Source organism: Perca flavescens, chromosome 12 (assembly GCF_004354835.1).
Source record: "Perca flavescens isolate YP-PL-M2 chromosome 12, PFLA_1.0, whole genome shotgun sequence".
In the NCBI taxonomy this organism is placed as follows: domain Eukaryota; kingdom Metazoa; phylum Chordata; class Actinopteri; order Perciformes; family Percidae; genus Perca; species Perca flavescens.
The window spans coordinates 16,239,794-16,259,167 of NC_041342.1; the positions used below are offsets into that span (position 1 = coordinate 16,239,794).

General features: G+C 40.9%; 1 protein-coding gene across 2 annotated transcripts in view; it reads left to right on the forward strand.

Annotated features, from left to right (window-relative positions):
* agap3 (ArfGAP with GTPase domain, ankyrin repeat and PH domain 3) overlaps nucleotides 1-19,374 on the forward strand; it is a 124,660-nt gene that overhangs the window by 76,758 nt on the left and 28,528 nt on the right. For both annotated transcript variants that reach the window (XM_028592637.1, XM_028592636.1), the window contains exons 9-12: nucleotides 1,068-1,151; nucleotides 5,479-5,583; nucleotides 7,332-7,503; nucleotides 13,971-14,120. In XM_028592637.1, the coding sequence (XP_028448438.1) occupies nucleotides 1,068-1,151; nucleotides 5,479-5,583; nucleotides 7,332-7,503; nucleotides 13,971-14,120 (511 nt within the window). The remainder of the gene's footprint in view (nucleotides 1-1,067; nucleotides 1,152-5,478; nucleotides 5,584-7,331; nucleotides 7,504-13,970; nucleotides 14,121-19,374) is intronic.

Here is a 19,374-nt window from a genome sequence, read left to right on the forward strand (position 1 = left end):
TCTGTATAGAAGCTAAACAAGTCATCATTAAAAAAAAAATAAAATGTTGGAAAAAAGATAAACACCAGAGTTGGTTTACTTGAACTCGGACTCTACCTCTTCTCCATTGGTGACTGGACATTTCTCATGTTCTGAGTGAGACCATACACACTCATGTCTGTCCCTACCTGTATCACATCTCTTTATTTGTTTTGGGGTGGGAAGGTTATTTTTTTATTATTTATCAAAAGTCAAAAAAGTCAAATTTACTGCCTAACCATTTTCCCCTACACAGGCACGACCAGAGACTTAAAATGTTCATGTGTTTGAACCTTTTTGACATTTAAATTGTTTGATATTTGCAAAATTATTTCATTTCCCACCAGGTTTGGCAGGTTTTTGCAGGTCGGAGGAAGATACTTTAGTTTAAGTCTCCTGTAAAATAACCATTTTCCCTTCTCTCCCTTTAACCTGTTGTGAACTTTAACGTATTTATCATGCTACAAAAGCCCTTATCAGTGCGACTATACAAAGGGCACAGCTGAAGCTACGCTGGTATAGCAGCAGTTGGTCTGCAGGTCCACTAAGGGCCCGCTCTGGCTCTCAAACAGAGGGAAGGATCCCCCAAAGGGTTTCAGGGCTGAGTCATGACTCAATGTGTGGTTGTCCTTGGTCTCCTCTGTGTTGAGATGTGTCTAGTGTGGTCTTGGTTTGGTCTCTGTTTTAATTTTTTATTTTTAACTTGCACGTCGGTGTTACTGCTGTTTGTTCCGCTGGTCTGCTTGTCTGTTAATTTCAAGCTTCTTTTGAGACTTTTATTTTGCAACGTCGAGTCGAGTTTCTCCACAAATACTGCAAATGCTCAAAACACAAACCCTCACCTCCCCTTCTGACCCCCAGTCTCTCTTTCACTCACACACACACACACACACACACACACACACACACACACACACACACACACACACACACACACACACACACACACACACACACACACACACACACACCACAACTACGCCCCAAAAATTCACCTCACATCCCACATCTCCCACTCCACTCTGACTGACTTTCTTGTTTTCTTGCAGTCACGGAAAGCCAGTGAACAAGCAAAGAGCGTTGACTGTAAAACAGACAGCATAGGCAGTGGAAGGGCCATTCCTATCAAACAGGTAAGCTGTTTTACTCATTTTTACCCTATATTTCTCAAAGTTACCTAGGTAAGTATAATCTGTTTTCGTGTCATTAATTGTTTTCTGTTTAATGTTGATATCCTGCATGTTAAAGATTTAATCGCAGTGGATAGGCCAGAGAGTTCACCAGTGTGATTTGGTCATGTGCTTCTGTAACCACTAGATGGCGACATAATACAGCATAACAAATGACCTCAATGCCAGTACAAGTGTAGCTGAGTACAAGAGAGAAGGATGGGGGTTTAGACAAACATCAGAAAGGTTATTAGCAAAGAAATCTCCCGGTTTGTGTAAATCACACACCTAACAAATCAAAACCTGTAGGTTTTGACACTTTAATGGCATTTTCAGTTTATTTCTGACCTCATAAATTTCAGGTAAATTGTGAATTAGAAACGTTCTCTTGTTGATAATGAAAATCAACATTTTGTGCGTTTCTCACATGACCATGGCTGAAAATAAAGGTCTGTTTTAATTGTATACAAACACAACCAATGTAAACAAATATATCACAGCTTCAGAAAAACGTTTTTAGTAGACTTAGTTATTGTGTAGCGTTAGTCCATGTATTCAAAGGCATGTCAATCAGTTTGGGAGAGATGATTCCAATCCTGTGATCAGTTCTGATAATAATCTTTGGTTTGGATCATGGGTACACTTTTATTATAAAACGTTTGGTCCCACTGGAAATGTAATTGCTATTATTGCTCATAATTGTGTGTGGGTAGTATTTTTGCATACAAGTTAATTCATGCATATCTATATAATCAACTTTTGACAGCTATTAGCTGAAAATGTCATTAGATATCCCTTTTTTCTTTAGGTAGTTTCATAATGGGTTACATTGTGCTACATTAAATACTACAGATTCACTGACTGTGATTTCCCATCTTAAATTTTTTTTTTCCTGGTACTTTTTTATTTTTTATCATGATTGTCTTTATTATTTTTCTTTTTTTTAATGTATTCATGCTTTGCTTTAAATGACCAGTTGGGTAGTACTGAACACTGAATTACACATCTGAGTGAGGATAATTTTCTAAAGGTCCGACTACAACCAAAGGAGAAGTAATTGACACATTGATTAGTAATCACTCATGATTATATGAGGGCTTTTGAAAATGGGTCAGCATCATTATATTATCCTCTTTACCTGCAAATGATAGAAGATAGTGTCCTTTTTTAAATGTTGAGCCAGACCTTCTCATTCCCTTGGGAAGAAAATTGCCAAGGCTTTGGTCCAGTGGAACATAATGGCAGGGTGACACTTCCGAGCCCCCTCACTCAATCAGAAAATCTGCTTTGGGGAAACCAGTTTAACAAATACAGTATCTATCAGTCCATCCGTCTTTCACTGATAGTAGATGTTCATGTAATAGATGAAAACCTTTTATGATGTTATAATTTTAAAATAAATGTAGTAGTGTTTCTTTTACATCAAAGTCATACTTATTAACATGGCATATGTTTAAATTGGGTTTTTATTTGTGCACAACACCCTGGAAAATGGCTGAAATACACTTTTTAAAACAAATTTAAAACTTCATGGTTGCCATTCTAAAAAAACATGTCATTTCTGTTTCATTTCCGTAAAGCCCTTGGTTTTTATATAGATTAGTGTAATTCCCTGCAGAAGCAGGCAAATCTGAAGAATGCAGGTGAACACGAGGTTGTTTTTTACAAATTAAAAAGAATCCCCTCTGAGCCATCTTTACTGTAAACTCTCCCATTCTTACCCAACACATTATGGGGAGCCCCTCTCTAAAGCCCAGGGCCAGTTTCTCTGAGTATCATGGCAACTTTTGACAAGAGCCATCCCCCTCTTTATCTACAAAGGACTTTTTTTTCAGAAGGGGGAGTTTGGCTTTACAGATGTGGAGAGTGAGGGGGTTAGTGGTGTGATCTCCAGGCCAGTCAAATGCACAATCAAGGAGATCAAAGTGTCAATGTGAGCTTAATTACCACTCCCCCCTCACCCCATCGGCCAAATTACGCACCCCCTGCCCCCCCCCATCCCTTCCCTCTGCTCCCTTCTATCTATAAAAATAGTGAGTGAGGATAACAATGCGCTCACTGCTGAGGAGCCGCCAATAGCTCCTCAGCTTTGAGGAGCTGTTGACACCCCCCACCCCCGAACCCAACACACATTTTTTTTCTTCTTCTCCCCCTGTCACAAAGGGCCGGCCTATCAGTCAGCCACAGTGGCAGGATGCAGCTTTTCTCCTGGTCGTCTGACAAAGAAGGGAAAGACACTATCTACTCTGTGTAGATATGACAATTGTGTAGCCACAGAGAGCACGTCTAACGATCGGCCTGTTTCCTTATGTCGCACAGGCTGAACACACTCATCTCTTTGTTTTGTGTGTGTGTGTGTGTGTGTGTGTGTGTGCGTGTCAGTCAGTGTTGTAGGGAAGCACAAGTCTCCATACATGTTGCCATTTGATGCCAAACTATCACATTAAGAGCACACTGCTCAATTCAAATGGGGCAGACGATTGAACAATTATGATAAATGATCTCAAATCCTTTCTCAAGCTTCCTGAAAGTGATGTGCTTTATGAAAGATATATCACAACTGTTAAAATAAAACAGAAAAATTAGTCTGTACGTGTTAATATTTTCACATTCTTGTCTTAGTGTCTTTATCGATCTGCTTCACAGCTTTGATAAATATATGAAGCTCAGTACTGATTGCATGTATAGATTTATGTATGCTTCAGTAAGGCCACGAGATGAGCAACATATTTGCTTGTAAAACATGCATTATAAAGCCGCCAGAGGCCCTGTGACTGGATCATTTACTTTGTATGATTAGAGAGTCATTTAATAGTGTTTACAATTCTTTTATTGACTAAATTGAGAAGACTGGGCAGTCAGCAAGTTATTGATTGAAGGACACAATGTTTCTCCCTGGAAAACCATCAAAACCAAGGCTTATATGTCTGATATGTCAAATAACATATATATATATGTGTTTAAATGCACACATTTTATTTTATTTTACTCACTAAACAAGAATTAAACAGAATTGTGCCCCATTTAGATTTCCCTTTCCTACCTTCAGATTTGTATGACTTTTTCTTTTATTGCAATTCCCAACAAGTTGTATAATTGTTCACTATAACTTATTCATCTTAAGCAACACACAGCCAATGTTGATGCTGGTCTCAGTGGTCTCAGTTTGAACTTTTTCCCATTTTAAAATAAGATTTTAGGAGAAGATAACATTAGAACATATTATTTTATACTCTGCAACTTAAAGATTTTAGTAGGGAAGAACAGATTTAGGTGTGGATGACTACATTTAAAGAGAATATTTGAGCCACATTTAAAGCCAGGCAGGTATATTCATAAAATATTAAAATGATACCCCCGCTGAATCAGGGTTTGGATTAGGATGATTGTCGGCAAACAGCCTGGTGCCCGGGTCACAGAGGGTCAGCTCTTCCTGATGTGTTAATCAGGATTAAAGCCTGCAGGATGGGCCTGGCTAGCAAAATACCCCCCCCCCACACCCCCTTTTCAGTTTACACACACACACACACACACACACACACACACACATACACAAACAGGCTCTGGCTGTAAAAGCACAAACATCACCCCGGCTTAATCCCCTAATTAAGCCTGCCCCTCCTCACTATTTAACCCCAGAGAGCCTCCTGGCCCTTGCACTCAGCAGCGTTTGGCCACCTCCAGCAGAGGAACTGCATTGTTTACCAGTGGATTTACTCAGCAGATAAGGAAACCATCTGATGCCCTAAAAGGCCCCAGAAGATAAAGTAGAATAGAATAAGAGCTGAGTGGGCTTTGAAGAGGGGAGATCACACTCCCTAATCCCGGGATTGAGAGGTCTTCCAGAGTTCAGCATGTTATGTGTATGAATGCAGGGAGGAGGTCTGGCAAATTGGATTGTCTCTCTCTCTGAATGGTCTCTGTGTCAGAGGAACTTGGCCACCTTTTGGGGTTCAAATGGTCACAATAGAAAAACTAACATATCATTCAACCTGTCAACAAACACATTATAGTAAAGAATTAAAGTTTAAGGGGATGTAATTACATATTACTATTTTGTTTCTGCACTATTTAAAAAGAAATGTATAATCACTTCCATACTGTTTCATAATTGTCGTTTAAAATGATGAGTGTTTGCTTTATGACTTGCCACAAAGAAAATGTAACTGCCAAATCTGTAATAACAATAATAATGCTGTTTTATGGTATTTAACATCCGTAATGGCTCATATTATCCACCATGCTGCTTTGAGAAGAGCATATGCTCACCGTGATGCCTTGTCTCTTACAGGGAATCCTTCTGAAGCGAAGTGGCAAATCCCTCAACAAGGAGTGGAAAAAGAAATATGTCACACTCTGTGATAATGGCGTCCTTACTTACCACCCCAGTTTACATGTAAGTCTGAACCCCCTCCCTTCTTCCCTTCCCATTTCTTTTCCAATCGGCTTTATGTGTTTGTTACACTACTGTTTGTACTCGAGGGTGCTGCTGGAGGTTTTAATGTAGGACTTTTTTCAACCGCTGAGCATGATTCTCTTGATGGGATTACATTTACCACCACAGCCGTAGTGAGCTGGATTACAAGCATATAGGCTCATGATTTCTACAGCGACTTATCTCTGTATATAACCGCTTTATTAGCTATCCCTGTGACTTTAAGCATAGTATTAAGAAACAGGGTCTCCTAGTCGTCATTTCTGTTCCCCCCTGTGGTGTCCATCCCCAGTGCCATCTAATGGAGACATGGCTGTGCTTCTGCGTGCCCGCCGTGCCCAGACTCCACACTGGCTAGTATTTATAATGGTTCTCACCGCATGGCAGCAGAGCCTGACCAGCCTCCCACATCCATCTTTGTCAGAATCCCGCTGGGCCGCTAATACCTCTTAAACACTCTGCTGGCTGGCAGCAGACATCTCAGGAGCCCAGTGCCACACTCAAAAATGCCCGTCCTTCTCCAAAATCCCTTTAATTCCTCACATCACTCTCTCACTCTCTGATTCCTCCATCCCGGTGTTTAAGATGTTCAGATAATTTGGCGAGGTAAAAGGAAAGCTATTTGCAACATCTTATGTCTAATGAGACAGCTCAAACTTTGAACACAAGCCCAACAGTTAGACACGAACCTTGTGTGTGGCCTTGTTGCACTGACAGTGTGTTAGTGGTTTAATTTACAAGCAGTTATTAGTAGTGCAGGGTGTGCTACAGTGATGTATGTAATTGACTGGACAGACTATCTCTTGATCATTACAGCTATCGCAGGTCATCAGGGCAATCTATGAATCTATGAATCTGTTGACTTACGGAGGGAGGTGAAATAAGGGAGACAGTTACATTAGCGTGGTAATTTTGAGCAGTGGAGCAGAGAAGGAGTAAGAAAGGGGAAGAGAGATTGAGGAAAGGAGAGAGGGAGGAAGAAAGAGGGAGGGAGGCAGACTGAGAGTGGAAGTAATTTCGCAGTCAGCCAAGCCATCCACACAATCACCTTCTGTTAATTCTATCTGCTACATCAATTAAATTGTTTGTAGAAACTAATTGAATGTGGCTTAATCACACATCTTAATAGCTTTGCACGCTTCGATCTGGCTTTTAATTCCAGCAATAAAATGAAATGAGAGCGCTCACTGGGTAATTAGCGAGGAGGCTTGGGAAAGAAATGAGTGCTTTATGACACGGTAATAAAGCAGAGGAGCCGGTGGGGGGACGGCAAAGGCCGAGCTCGCCGCTATCTGGGTCTTTTTCTGCTGAGCCCAATGATTTTCACCTTGGTTTCCCACATTTGGGCAGTAGTCGCTTTTAAACCAAATCAAAGGCCCAATTTGAAAGAGAATGAGACTGTTTGCATTCATTAAGCCTAACATCTCACTATTTGGAGAGACGGCGTGGGGACAGGTGATGTATAATGGCTTTACAATTATTTTTCCACTATCACACACCCTGAGTGGAAGGTCTAAGATGGGTTGTGACTAATGGGGATGAAAATTGAATTGTCTTTTAATTAGTTTTTCTTCCATAATTCCTGGATTCTTGTTGGTCTGCTGTGTATAATCAGTTCCCTGAATTGAGGGAAATATTTGGACTCCTTCTTGAGTAGAGTGCAGGCCATTCACAACGACTGCCATGCTCTTTTTTTCCACTTTCTATAGGACTACATGCAAAATGTGCATGGGAAAGAGATAGACTTGCTGAGGACAACAGTCAAGGTTCCCGGGAAGCGACCACCCAGAGCCGTTACCACCGTCGCCCCCACTGCTAGTCCCAAAACCAACGGGCTGACCAAGGACCGCAGCACCTTGCAACTGGGCATAGGAAACACAGGTATGATGTTCTGTCCTTGTTATGAAGCTAAAGGCCAGAACAATAAAAGGACATTTTCATATTTAAGATACAGATGAATGTACAACTTAAGATATTGGTTTTACACGTTTTGACAATTCTGCAAATGTTTTGAGTGATTCATCTGGAATATAGTACATTCGTACACTGTTTTAGCTTCAGTCTTGTAGTTTTGGTCAAAAAACCTTAATCACAAGTGTTTGTGACACATGGAATATATGATCTAGGATCTTCTAACTTGTTTTGCTCAATCCTTCATCAGGCTCATTGAAACATACAATGGGCCAAGTATGTGAAAACAACAGTTTGTGTAGTAACTAGAGATAGGTGTAAAACAGGCTTGACTTCAGACAATTTTTAGTCATCAGTGTCCTCATCAAGAACAATTTACATTTTTTGTGAGCTTGATGAAGCGCTGAGCCAAACATGTTGCTCTTATCAATGTTAATAAAATATGGATTGTATATTTTTATTGGCTGATGTTTTCACTATTACAAATATTTGCGGTTAATCAGTTTTGACCACATGTTCATCAAATCACAGTTGGCAGCACCTCCAGTTCTGAATACACATTTTAGTTATATTATTTAGTCATACGTATTTAGTTATATTGGGATGGACATGGCAGGTAAAGAGGGATCTCTCATATTTACCGTACTATGCAAAAGAGAAAACAAATCACAGGTATAATAGTGGTTACTCAATGAGTCTTTTATTACTGTACTCATTTTCTATGTCCTCAGTTTGTGATTAAACATAAAATTGGGTCCAAAGAGGTTAATTATGTACTCTTCGTTTGTTTCATTCATGCAAATTAGCTGCCTCGTAGTATACACAATGATTACTTAATGAGCGTCTATACGATATCGATGAGTTCTCTGAAATTACTAAGCAGGGAATTGAAATTTGTGTTGAAACATAATGCCCATGTTTAAGGAAATATCACACAAAAATGAAGGTTTGTTTATTTTGGACCATTATGTCACTATGACACTGACCTAGTTATTTTTCACCCTCTATGGTAGTGGAGGACACAGCAACAATAACCAGAGTTGAGTGATTCCTAAGCGTCGTGCCAGGGTTTCTCCACCTTTTAAGTTTAAAAATAGAGCCCTTCTCCCAGCGAGCGGTGCCACCGGAGGCTGCAGAGAGTCTGGCAGGCTCATAGAGGGGAAGCCAGTGATTGGATTTAGGGGTTAGGATTAAGAGTAATTAATACTAATTAGCTAAGTGATCCCCGGAGGGAGGCGGGGTCCTTGATCAGCTGTGAAATGGGCACAGCGTTTCCATCACTCAGGCTAAAGCTAACTGGCTGAGAGTGTGGGTACAGTGCCAAAGACGGGTCAGCAGGGACCATTAGCACTGTCCAGGCAGGTTACTGTTAAACCTGGCCAAGGTGCTGCCACTGCTGTACGGGTTAATCAGTCAAAAGCAGAAAGATGTAGGAGTTTACAGAGCAGAGGACGTTGGATCGAGGTTGTTCCGTCCCACAAACTGTTAACCTTGAGCGCTGGGTTGAGGGGAGTCATTGGGGCAGACACAGGGCCTTGAAAAACAGGCCGGATCGGGTTTGGGGAAAACGGCACCAACTGGTCTGTTTTTCTTTGTTGTTCGTTTCTTGAAAAAGACTCCTCAATGATAAATTCCCAAGATTCTCAGTTGTCATCCATTTGTGCATCATGGAACAATGTGTGAGATTTGCCTTAATCTCCATTTAGGAAAAGAAAGGTTACAAATCACATCAGGTCTCTCTCTGGGTGGAGGACCCTCTTCTGATTATGCGATCGGGATTTTGATTTCATTAGACGTGCAATTGATGAAGGGAACAAAGGGGTAATTTTTCATTCACGGCGTCCAAATCACAAGCCTTGTCTGTGCCTTTGGTAATTCATTCATTCCTTAGATCTAAAGACCTTTTATAATCACTGGGAGAAGAGGGATAGCGACTGTGAGAAGGAGGGGCGGAGTGGATGGGGGAGATGGGAAGATGAAGAGGAGAGGCTGAGAAGACAGAGAGTAAATGAGAGAACGCATGCGCCCACGAGTTTGCCAAGCGGCCAGGTTTAATTCCTTTGCTGGGTGCTGAGCGGAACCATTTTAAATATGATCCTCCCTGTTAACACGCATCCTGCCGTGTCACCGGCGACAGATACATTGTATCAAAGTATTAATGGGCCCAGTCACTTTGAATCAATCCTGTGGGGGAGAGCGATTCACGTGGAAGAGGTGGAGATTTCAGCATAGTGTGTAGCTCATTCTCTCCTCACTCTGTACCACAATTTGTCTCCAGCTCTAATCTATAGCCCAGTAGAACCAGTAGCCACATACTCACTGAGCAGCAGGCCCTGCCAGTGCCAAAATAGTAGTAGGTAGTAATGAGTCGGGGTTCCCAACCCTCTCAGTCAGATGAGCTCAAGTACTCAGTCACCACCGGTCATGTTCCAAATGTGTCCATTTGAACTGATTTAAAACAGTTTTTAACACTATTAATTATATAAAAGTGGAGTTGATATTTGTAAGCTTGGTCATGGTTGAATGTGTAGGCTACTACTTCCACTTGGCAGAAGCTGGATGTTTTAAGCATTTCAAATTTCATGATTTCAATTTTTTCAAATTAGTTGAGCGACTACTCAATCTTTCCATGTACCCCGAGTCATCTGTAGAAGTACTTCCTGGGGTACACGTACCCCTGCTTGGGAATCGCCACCACTGAGTATAGTTTATATCAAGATCTCTTTTGTCTGTAGAATAATTTATTTTTGTCTTAATTCTCCAGTGGAGCTGCTCAGTGGCCAGCCTCAGTGGTTGTACGGGGCAGCTTCCAGGTATGAATGTGTGCAACTGTGTGAACGTGATCAGGGTGTTCCTGCAAAAGAGAGGCTGCCTCTCAGTGAACCTTCCCTGAATAAATAAAGGTTAAATAAAAAAATAAAAAAAATAATAATTACCTATTAATTACATCAAAATATCATCAAATTCATAGTAAAAGTGTAGCATAACAGCAGTTGTGATCCGGAAATGTCTGCAAGCGATAAGAAACCACATCTTAAGTCCTAAATAAAGGAAAAAGATTTTTATTTTTTATTTGTTCAAACAGCAACATATCTAAACAAGTAAAGCAGATAGGGTGGTAATGTCATACACAATGGTTCAAGTAAAATCTTAAAGTTGATTTAATGCATACAGTTTGTGTAAGTGAAATATATAATGCACAGATATGAATATGACTGTCTGAGTGACTTGTGTGGGGACTGGCGGCAGCAGCAGCAGTATCGAGGGTGGAGGGGGAACTTCTGGGCGTTGGTCAGAATGATGTTGGTGGATTACACACAGCCGCAGATGATGTGCTGCCCGGCCCACATTAGCATGAATGCTTCATTATTCCACTACTTGTACATAATGGCAACAACTCCACGGAGGGGTCAGGCCTCGTCACGGCTCATCAACCCACTGACGGCCCGGCCTAAAGAGAAATGAGAAGCAAGGCAGCCCTGCTCCCCGCTAATCCATCGCCTCTACTTAACACCCCAGCCCTGGATAGCCTGCAGAACACACTATATGGCTTTTGTTATCTCTTTATACACATGACCATACAGTCAGCAAGAAATATTCATAATGGTGATTTTTAATTTTTAATTTTCATTTATTTGAATAAGAATTGTGCAGGAGTTAACTATCCATGTGTTAGAAGTATCTGTGTAGCAACATCCTTGATACGATAAGTATCAATTTGAATGTAGCTGAACAGGAGACTTTCCTCTTTGCTAATGATGTTTTTAATTACAATATTAAGATGCCGTGGTTAAAGAAATATTCCGATTTTTTTAATCTACTTAAAAGTAGAACTAACACAAAGTAAAAAATAATCTATTAAAAGTAAAATACTGCCATCTAAATGTTACTTAAGTAGTAGTACAGAATAAAGTATCCTAGTTAAAGTACTCATTATGTAACATAATGGCTGCTGTCAGTGTTATATTATTAAATATTAGATTATTATTACTGATGCATAAAGGTGTAAGAAGCCTTTTAATGTTTTTAATTTTTTTTTATCTTTTTGCTGTTGGGTAGTTCAATCTATTAAAAATTTTATAAAAAAAAAAAACTAATGAATGTTACATACAACATACATACATTGACATTTTACATACAAGAAATATTCCTTTGCAAAGTAACTTATTCCTAATGTCATAATATGTCCAATTAATGTAATGGACTAAAAAGTACAAGTATCTGAAGTAAAGTGGACTGGAAGTAAAAAGTAGCAGAATACTCAAGTAAAATACCCATATAATTATACTTAAGTACAGTAATTGTGTAGATGTACTTATTTATTTACCCTTTACTGTTGTTTTACGGCAAAAATAATGATACGTTTCATCAATAGAGAGAAAATGAAGGTTTTCAGCAAAATCTTAAATTGCATCACAGTTTTTTATTGTTCTAAACATTTATTCCATTAAAAGTTAATAACATTCAACGTATTTGTATTTGACAGTCAAATCACCAACACGATCAACAACGTTGGCACCATTAAGTATTAAGTCTAACCCTTTAGACCTCAAATTGTCAGTTGTCAGGTTCATCACTGTTAGTCCACTTCTAAAGCTGTAAAACATACTGGAGTCAGGCCTGGCTGGAGCTGCGAGTACAGATTTTAATGCCACAAGCTGATTATTTCTCCACTGTAATTACATTATCCTCCCCTTTATGCAGGAGTGGTCTCTGGGGACTAATGGATACATCCATGTATAATTCATTAATCATTAGCATCCAATTTGACAATTAGACGTGATTGTTGAATTTTTAAATATCAATGTAACTTGCCTTGTAGTTATCTCAGTTTTTTTTTTCATTCTCTTTTTTTAAAGCGTCAAAGAGTCAAACTTCACACTTTGGAACTAAAGAAATGTAGATCTTTTTACAATAGTAGAAAATAAAGAATCACCTCTCTGAGGTGATTAAAACATTTAGCAGTTTAATATGGGGTCAAAAATGACATGGTACTGCTGTGTTTTTTTAAATAGTTTTTTACAAATCACATTTTGAAATATTCCTTTTTTTTCATTCTGTAATTATAAATGCAACCAAAAGCCTATTTATTGAAGTCATGAGCTTATTACATGTATCATTCATCCGTCACTTATTAAAAAACAAAGTTTCACATTTTTCACTTTTCAGTAGCCCTACTCCTCAGCTCTGTCTCCCCCCCGCGCCCCCCTTCCCTCCTCCCCCTCTGCTCTGATTTCAGCATGCTAATTTAGTCAGTGCTCCTCAGCATGATTCCCTCGCTCTCTCTCCCATTCTCGCTGCGATTCTGCTCCCTCCCCTCTGGGACCTGAAGATTAATATTCCTGGGCCCAACAAGATAATTACTGATACTAATTAGACATGATTATGTGAATTTGATACACTTATTACTCTAGATAATGAGTAGGACATATTATCCTAACAAGCACCCGTGCCGCTTAGTTTACTTTACACATGACCCACACACTATATTTTCTGTTATTGTCACCTCAGTCAGAAACTGATATTCTCTTAGAATTATTGAATAAAAGGCCCTGATGTGTGATACCTATAAGATGAGAAAGCATTGTTGAGAAAATCATAGCTATTTCTTGTTTTCCAAAACAAAGCCTCTGAAGTTTTAGCCTTTTGATGGCTTTTTACCGCATTAAATTGTATTGTTTTAGAATGTAGTTGTGCAGCCTGTAAATGAGTTATTGTGACAAATGTTAGGGTCAAAATACTGTAAAAAATCCATTTTATTAACAATCCATCTTTTTTGTGGGTCGTACAGAATATGTTCTTATTAGTGTAACATTACCTTAAATTCGACTAAATAAACTTCTCAGAATAAAAATCACACAATTCTGTTTGTATTACGTGACACAGTTCTATTCAGTTTGATGCATTGTAAATCTTGAGCAGTTAATCTGATTCCCCGCGCATGACTGGAAGTGTATCAATGAGTTTTTCAGAGTAGTTAGGATGTGTTGTAGTGACTGCTCGCGAACAGGAGGAATGGACCCCACATGGCGCAGCCTAGCCCATGAATTAGTAAAGAGAGCCAGGCGTCCGTGGCTCGCCTGATTGGAAGTTAGGGAGAGAACGCCTGCTGACGCCAGTGGAGATCGATGTGGCAGTCAGAGGGATGAGGCGAGATAATTAGCGTTCAGAGTGTATCTTGTTAATTAAGGGCTAATTAGAGGCAGAGGCGGAGGGAGACGGGATGTGTGTGTGTGTTTTTTTTTTTTTTAAGTGTGGGGGGGTTGTAGCATCATTGCAGTGCTGTAGAAACTACCCAAAACTGTTAACTCAATTGCATCATTATCACTTCTTTACAGACTTTTTGTGTGCAAAGAAAACAATCCTATCAGACTAAGTTGTAGAAACCATAAAAAAAATCAGGATTCATTTTCTTGTGTCTGTCACTTTTTTTCCAGGTGCTCCTCACTCCAACAGTAGTTCATCCCTCCAGACGGGCGCGTCGTTGTTTAGTGGCAGTAAGGACGGCATGCACCAACGTTCCTTCTCCGTGTCCAGCGCCGACCAGTGGAATGAAGCCATTAACACCAGTGCAAGCAGCGGAGCCCGTAAGACTACTTTCTACATTCCCAACCCCTAAATCTCTTTCAAAGTCTCACCATGCATTGTGCAATCAACATTTACATCACTACCACAAAGATGAGTGAACAAAAAATGAAAGGGATCTGATCTAGAGGTGCGGTGTGATAGAGAAGCCATTTCCCCAAGCTTCTTAGACAGGTGGAACAAGCCTCATTTTCATAATGAGGTGATCAGGGCTATGATCGCTGTGACCTTTTTGGCTGCTCCTTGATAGAAGCGGCGTGTTCAGAGGAGAGGAACAGTGAAGGTTAACTTTCTGCCATTGATGCATCTCCACTCACTGCCTCTGTGTCACATTGTACCTTGTCACTGTTCTTGAGTGAAGTAAGATAATATATTCACCATGCATGTCTACAGCCCCCCCACACCCCTCCCCACCCCCCACCCCTTCTCCCCTTGTCTGTTTTCCTCTCTTTTCTTCCGAAGAGGAAAATGAATGCTTTTTGGGGTACCATTCATCACCAGTTATTTCCCTCTCTTTGTGGTTGGCAGTAAAAAAGCACTTAAATGCACATCAACAGAATAACAGTCATTTCCATGCATGTTTGCACTCTGGTAGTTCTCATTAGCACGGCGGCGGCTCCCCCCCTCCCCATGGGCTCCCAGGGGCCCCGGCAGTTTAAAGAGCGCACTTTACGAGCGCTGCTGGAGTCCAACTGCACGGCCCTCGTGGTTCGGCAGACAAGCCTGTCTCTCATTTGGAGCTGCCAAACGATCAATTCTGCCTGGACGCAGGCACTTCCATCACCCCCTACCCCTGTCTCCCATCAGCAGCATGCCCAAAGCAGAATTACTTAGATTCGTGGGGTCCTCAAATAAATGAGCACAAGTGTGTGTGTGTGTGTGTGTGTGTGTGTGTGTGTGTGTGTGTGTGTGTGTGTGTGTGTGTGTGTTCTGTGATTTTTGTGTGTGTAGCTGTTTGTATGAGTTTTTTTCCATGGAGCGTGTTTGCGTCTGTATAACAATGTGTATGTGGGAGAAAAAAAGGCTTTATACTGGATGTTTGTGAATGTGCGTTTGGCGGCCGGTCTGCAGAGGACAAATAGGAATTCTTAAACGTTGCGTTGGGAAAATTAGGAGGCCTAGAATTTCCCATTTTCATGTTTGGTAAACTGAAAAGCTCTCAATATTAACATAGCTCATTAACCAGCATCCAGTCTTCAACTAAATCAGATCCACACTTTGCTCCTTTATTCTATTTTCTTCAATTATTTTCATGCTCCTCTTAAGGTAAGCACAAATGAGCTTGAATGAGGCAAATGAGCTGAAAATAAAGTAAAAATGTTGCATCAAATGATAGATATGTTGCTCGTCCTAGGGAAGGAGTGTCTCTGTATTCAGTGCATAGTCAGTGCAGACAGTTTAAGGCTTGACACTAGAAGCAACATCTTTGTAGCTCAAAAACTTGATTTTATGTCTCCTCACAATTTAAAAATCTGATTAAGACGAGCAGAATAAGTCTGTAGTGTAAAGTGTGACTGGATTATCAGAAAATGTCAACTTGATTGAAATGCGACCCTCTTATCTTTCATTCTAATGTGCCTTCTATAATCAATAGAGGGTGTTCCACAGTGAAGGGTGCTCATGTTTTGCTATTTGAATTGACTTGAACCTAGCCCAATCACTCCATTATCCTTGGTGAAGGTTGCAGGTTAACATAAAATGTGATTCTGAGATGCAAAAACAGCAGATTGATGATTCACTGGAGAATGAATGCGTCTTAGCCAGGTAACCATTTCCATATTATTTAAAGAATGTCCTCATTTGTAAACCTATTGAGCAAAGGCAGAAGCAGAGGTAGTAACGTCTCTTGAATATTGAGAGAAGATTTTTGATTAAATCTCGGCCCAATTTTTCTATTGCTTGGATTCATAAAGACACCTATTCTTAATGCACCGGATGCTTGTTTAGATCCTGCTCTCCTTCGTACACCTCAATCTTTGAGCCTAAATTAAAAGCAAGAGGCTCAAACAGTCGTCGGAGCAACATGATGGGCTCGCTGATGACAATAAAAGTCCTGTTCAAAGTGTGTATATTGTCACATTTCCAAAGACAAAACTGTAGATCAGTGCTCTCCATGGATAATGATTCAATAATTAATTCATTATCCTATCGTTAGAAGATAGGATGAGAACTTGGTTCCCAGTTGTCATGGCCAAAAGAATATATCAAGTGAAATTAGGATCAAATCTGTCCCAACTGACGAACTGAGTGCATAGTTTTTTAATAAGATTTAGTTCTATCAAACACAAAATAATTAGTGTGAGCTGAGCTGAAACAATTGGTCAAATAATAGTTAAGCCGATCAATAGAAAATGAATGTGCAACAATTTTGATAATCGATTAACCGTTTCAGTCTTGTTTTTTAACAAACCTTCACAGCTTCCATTGGGGATTTCTTGCTTTTCTTCATCGTATATGATAGGAAATTGAATATTGTTTTTTTAAGGTTCTGGGAAATTATAGTGGCTGTTTGTTATTTTTAAACTATTTTCCTAGATTTCTTTTTTTTTAAACAACAAGCAAGAGATTAGTCCATAAAATAATTTAGTTTCAGCCCTAATAAAAGGAGCCATATTTTACTTTTTTTACAATGCGAGTTTTAATATTCAATATCATTGCATGTTGATAATTCTGCACTAATTATCACAATATCATTTTTGTCCATGTTGCCCTCCCTCAGCCCTCCATGGAAAGTTTGCATTGCTGCCTTTTTATATATATATAAGTGCGTTTTCTCCAAGTTTACATATCAGGACACAGGTAGTTAATGCACAGATAGCCTTTTCTTGTGGCGCTGTGTTTTATACCTTGGCCTCCTGATGCGAGGGAGATAGCGTGTGGGGTGTTTGATTTCTACGCTAGGCCGTAATGAAGTTTGACATTTAGTTTGGAGAGAGCAGCAGAGCGCGATCAGGCCTTGATTAGTACGCTCTAATTGAGGATAATAAGGGGGAGGCGGTGATTGTTTCTAATTTTTGCCATTAATTGCAGCCGTTGGCTTTGATTGAGGACGGGCAGGGCTGCCATGTCAAGGGGCCTGGTGGAATCATAGTGCTCCTCACCCGGAGCCTCTTGAATAACAATGAAATGACCCCCCCCCCTCCCTCCCTCCCTCCTCTTCACCCCCGTCTCTTTCTCTCTCACCCTTTTTTCATTTTCATTCATTCTCAGTGTGGCATTGGTAAAGGCAGGAAGCTGTTAGCGGCCAATTCTTTGTCTCACCCATAGTCTTCACCCTGGAGCATGTTTAAACTGTCATCTCCGTGGTGGGAGTGTAATACACTGTAATCACAGGTTAGGCTGATACCTATTCTGCTGCCCAGGTGATCTTGGTTGAGTGGGAAAGAGACTCCTGATCCCCAGTGTGCTTCATTACCCAGCTTGGTCCTGATGGCCCTCATACACACTACAACAGCTAGCTAATAATGCCACAGTAAATGCTTGTAGAATCAGTCCAGTTCTAACTTCGTAATTCTCAATTTAAGAACTATAATCTAGCTGTCATGCATAGTTTTAAACTGAGAAGCACTTAAAGGCAGGAGACTCTACATTATATAAAACCATTAGGTTTCAAGTGCTTTGATATTGTTGCTCAGTGATGTGTGCTGTGGTTGTATCCATTTCCTGCTCCTATACCTTCATGGTACAGACTTCTTAAAGCCTGATTGGTGCAAACAAAGGAAGGTCTATCACCCCGTATATGTTTCAGGTGCAGGATGAGCAGGGCCGGGGTCATTTTCCACAACATTAGGGGCAGAAATTGATAATTAGAGGTGTTTATGACACGGTTGGGGCCCTTGAGGGGCAGCCCTCCCCTTTAACCTCAAGCGACATTAAACAAATGCTGGCTGTCACGTCAGAGGCAGGTTGGAGCTCAAGTCTTCACCCACCATACGGAGCTGTGCTGGCGGGACAGACGCTGGGATAGAGTGGGAGGAGGAAGCAGAGGGTGGGAGGGGGGACCACATGGAGGACCCCTGTGCCCCCAGCTGTCTGAGCCAGCTAATGACTCGTCTCAGGGGGGCTGTTGTAAGAGAGCAGGGAAATTGAAACAGACGCCTCGACTAGGAGCTGCTACATGTGTGGCTGCGTGCTGCCATTCAAAACACCAGAGAGCTTGATGTATGTAGTCCAGCACAAGCACCAGTGTTATGTTTATTAATGTGATGGCATGTAATCAATATTGTTATTTTCCAAGTAGGACACATACATTAACAAATTAAAGATAACTGTAGTTATAACTAATTATTTTTTTCTAGTACTGACATTCTTGTTTGTGAACACCAGCTCTCATCAAGATTTATCTCTAAATCGAGTACAGACATAACCATGTGTGTCTCAGGTGTTGTCTCTTATATTTTGCCCATGCTCAAACCATGCATCCCCGAGCCGAGAGCTCCACTCTCCCCCCACGTTAGCATCTTCAATCCCCTGCTGAGCCCATCTTACTCCTCCAAGACAGCCCCATCTCCCTTAAGGTAATGACCGAATTAGGCCTAATGTTGTACACTGGCTAATGGCACAGTGCCGCACATTATAGCATGTGCAACTGGCAACGACAACAGCAATAATCCCTGAGCCCCTTGTCCTCCTGCACTCCACCCCTGGGGCTGGGACGGTGCACAGGGAAATGAATGGAGTTTGCCACACTACAATGAGCTTTTGATGGGAGACAATGGAGGAGGCTGCCAGCACCACACAGGGTGGTAAGAGGACAGCAATATGGGGCCCATCTACCGGCCCTCCCTCCTTGCTTCCCCCAGGCCCCTGGCCCCCACTCCCAGATTCATAATGGCATCCGGAGGGGAAAAGAAGGGAAAGTGATGTCAAATGTCAGGAAATCAGAAAGATGGCAAGCTGACAACCCCCTCCTATCATCCCATCCCTCCTATCCCTTTGCCCAACGGTAGCACAGGTTAATATCACATTTATAAAATCACTTACAAGAAACAAAGCCGACTCTTAGCCCCCTGTCACTCTCAGACATATAGAGAGCTTTGCCGCAGGCTGACTTAGGTAACCATTTGTTCCCTGATAGCCCCATACCTGTCCTTCACTCTGTCTAAAGCCGGAGCCACACGGTTACTTTTGGAGCACTCAAAGCCGTTTCCAACTCTTAACTGTTGTGAACACATTTTTAGGATGGGACAAGTATGTCTCTACATTGAATGAAGCTTCAATCAAACTCATAATGTCATTCATTATTCATTGTTCAGT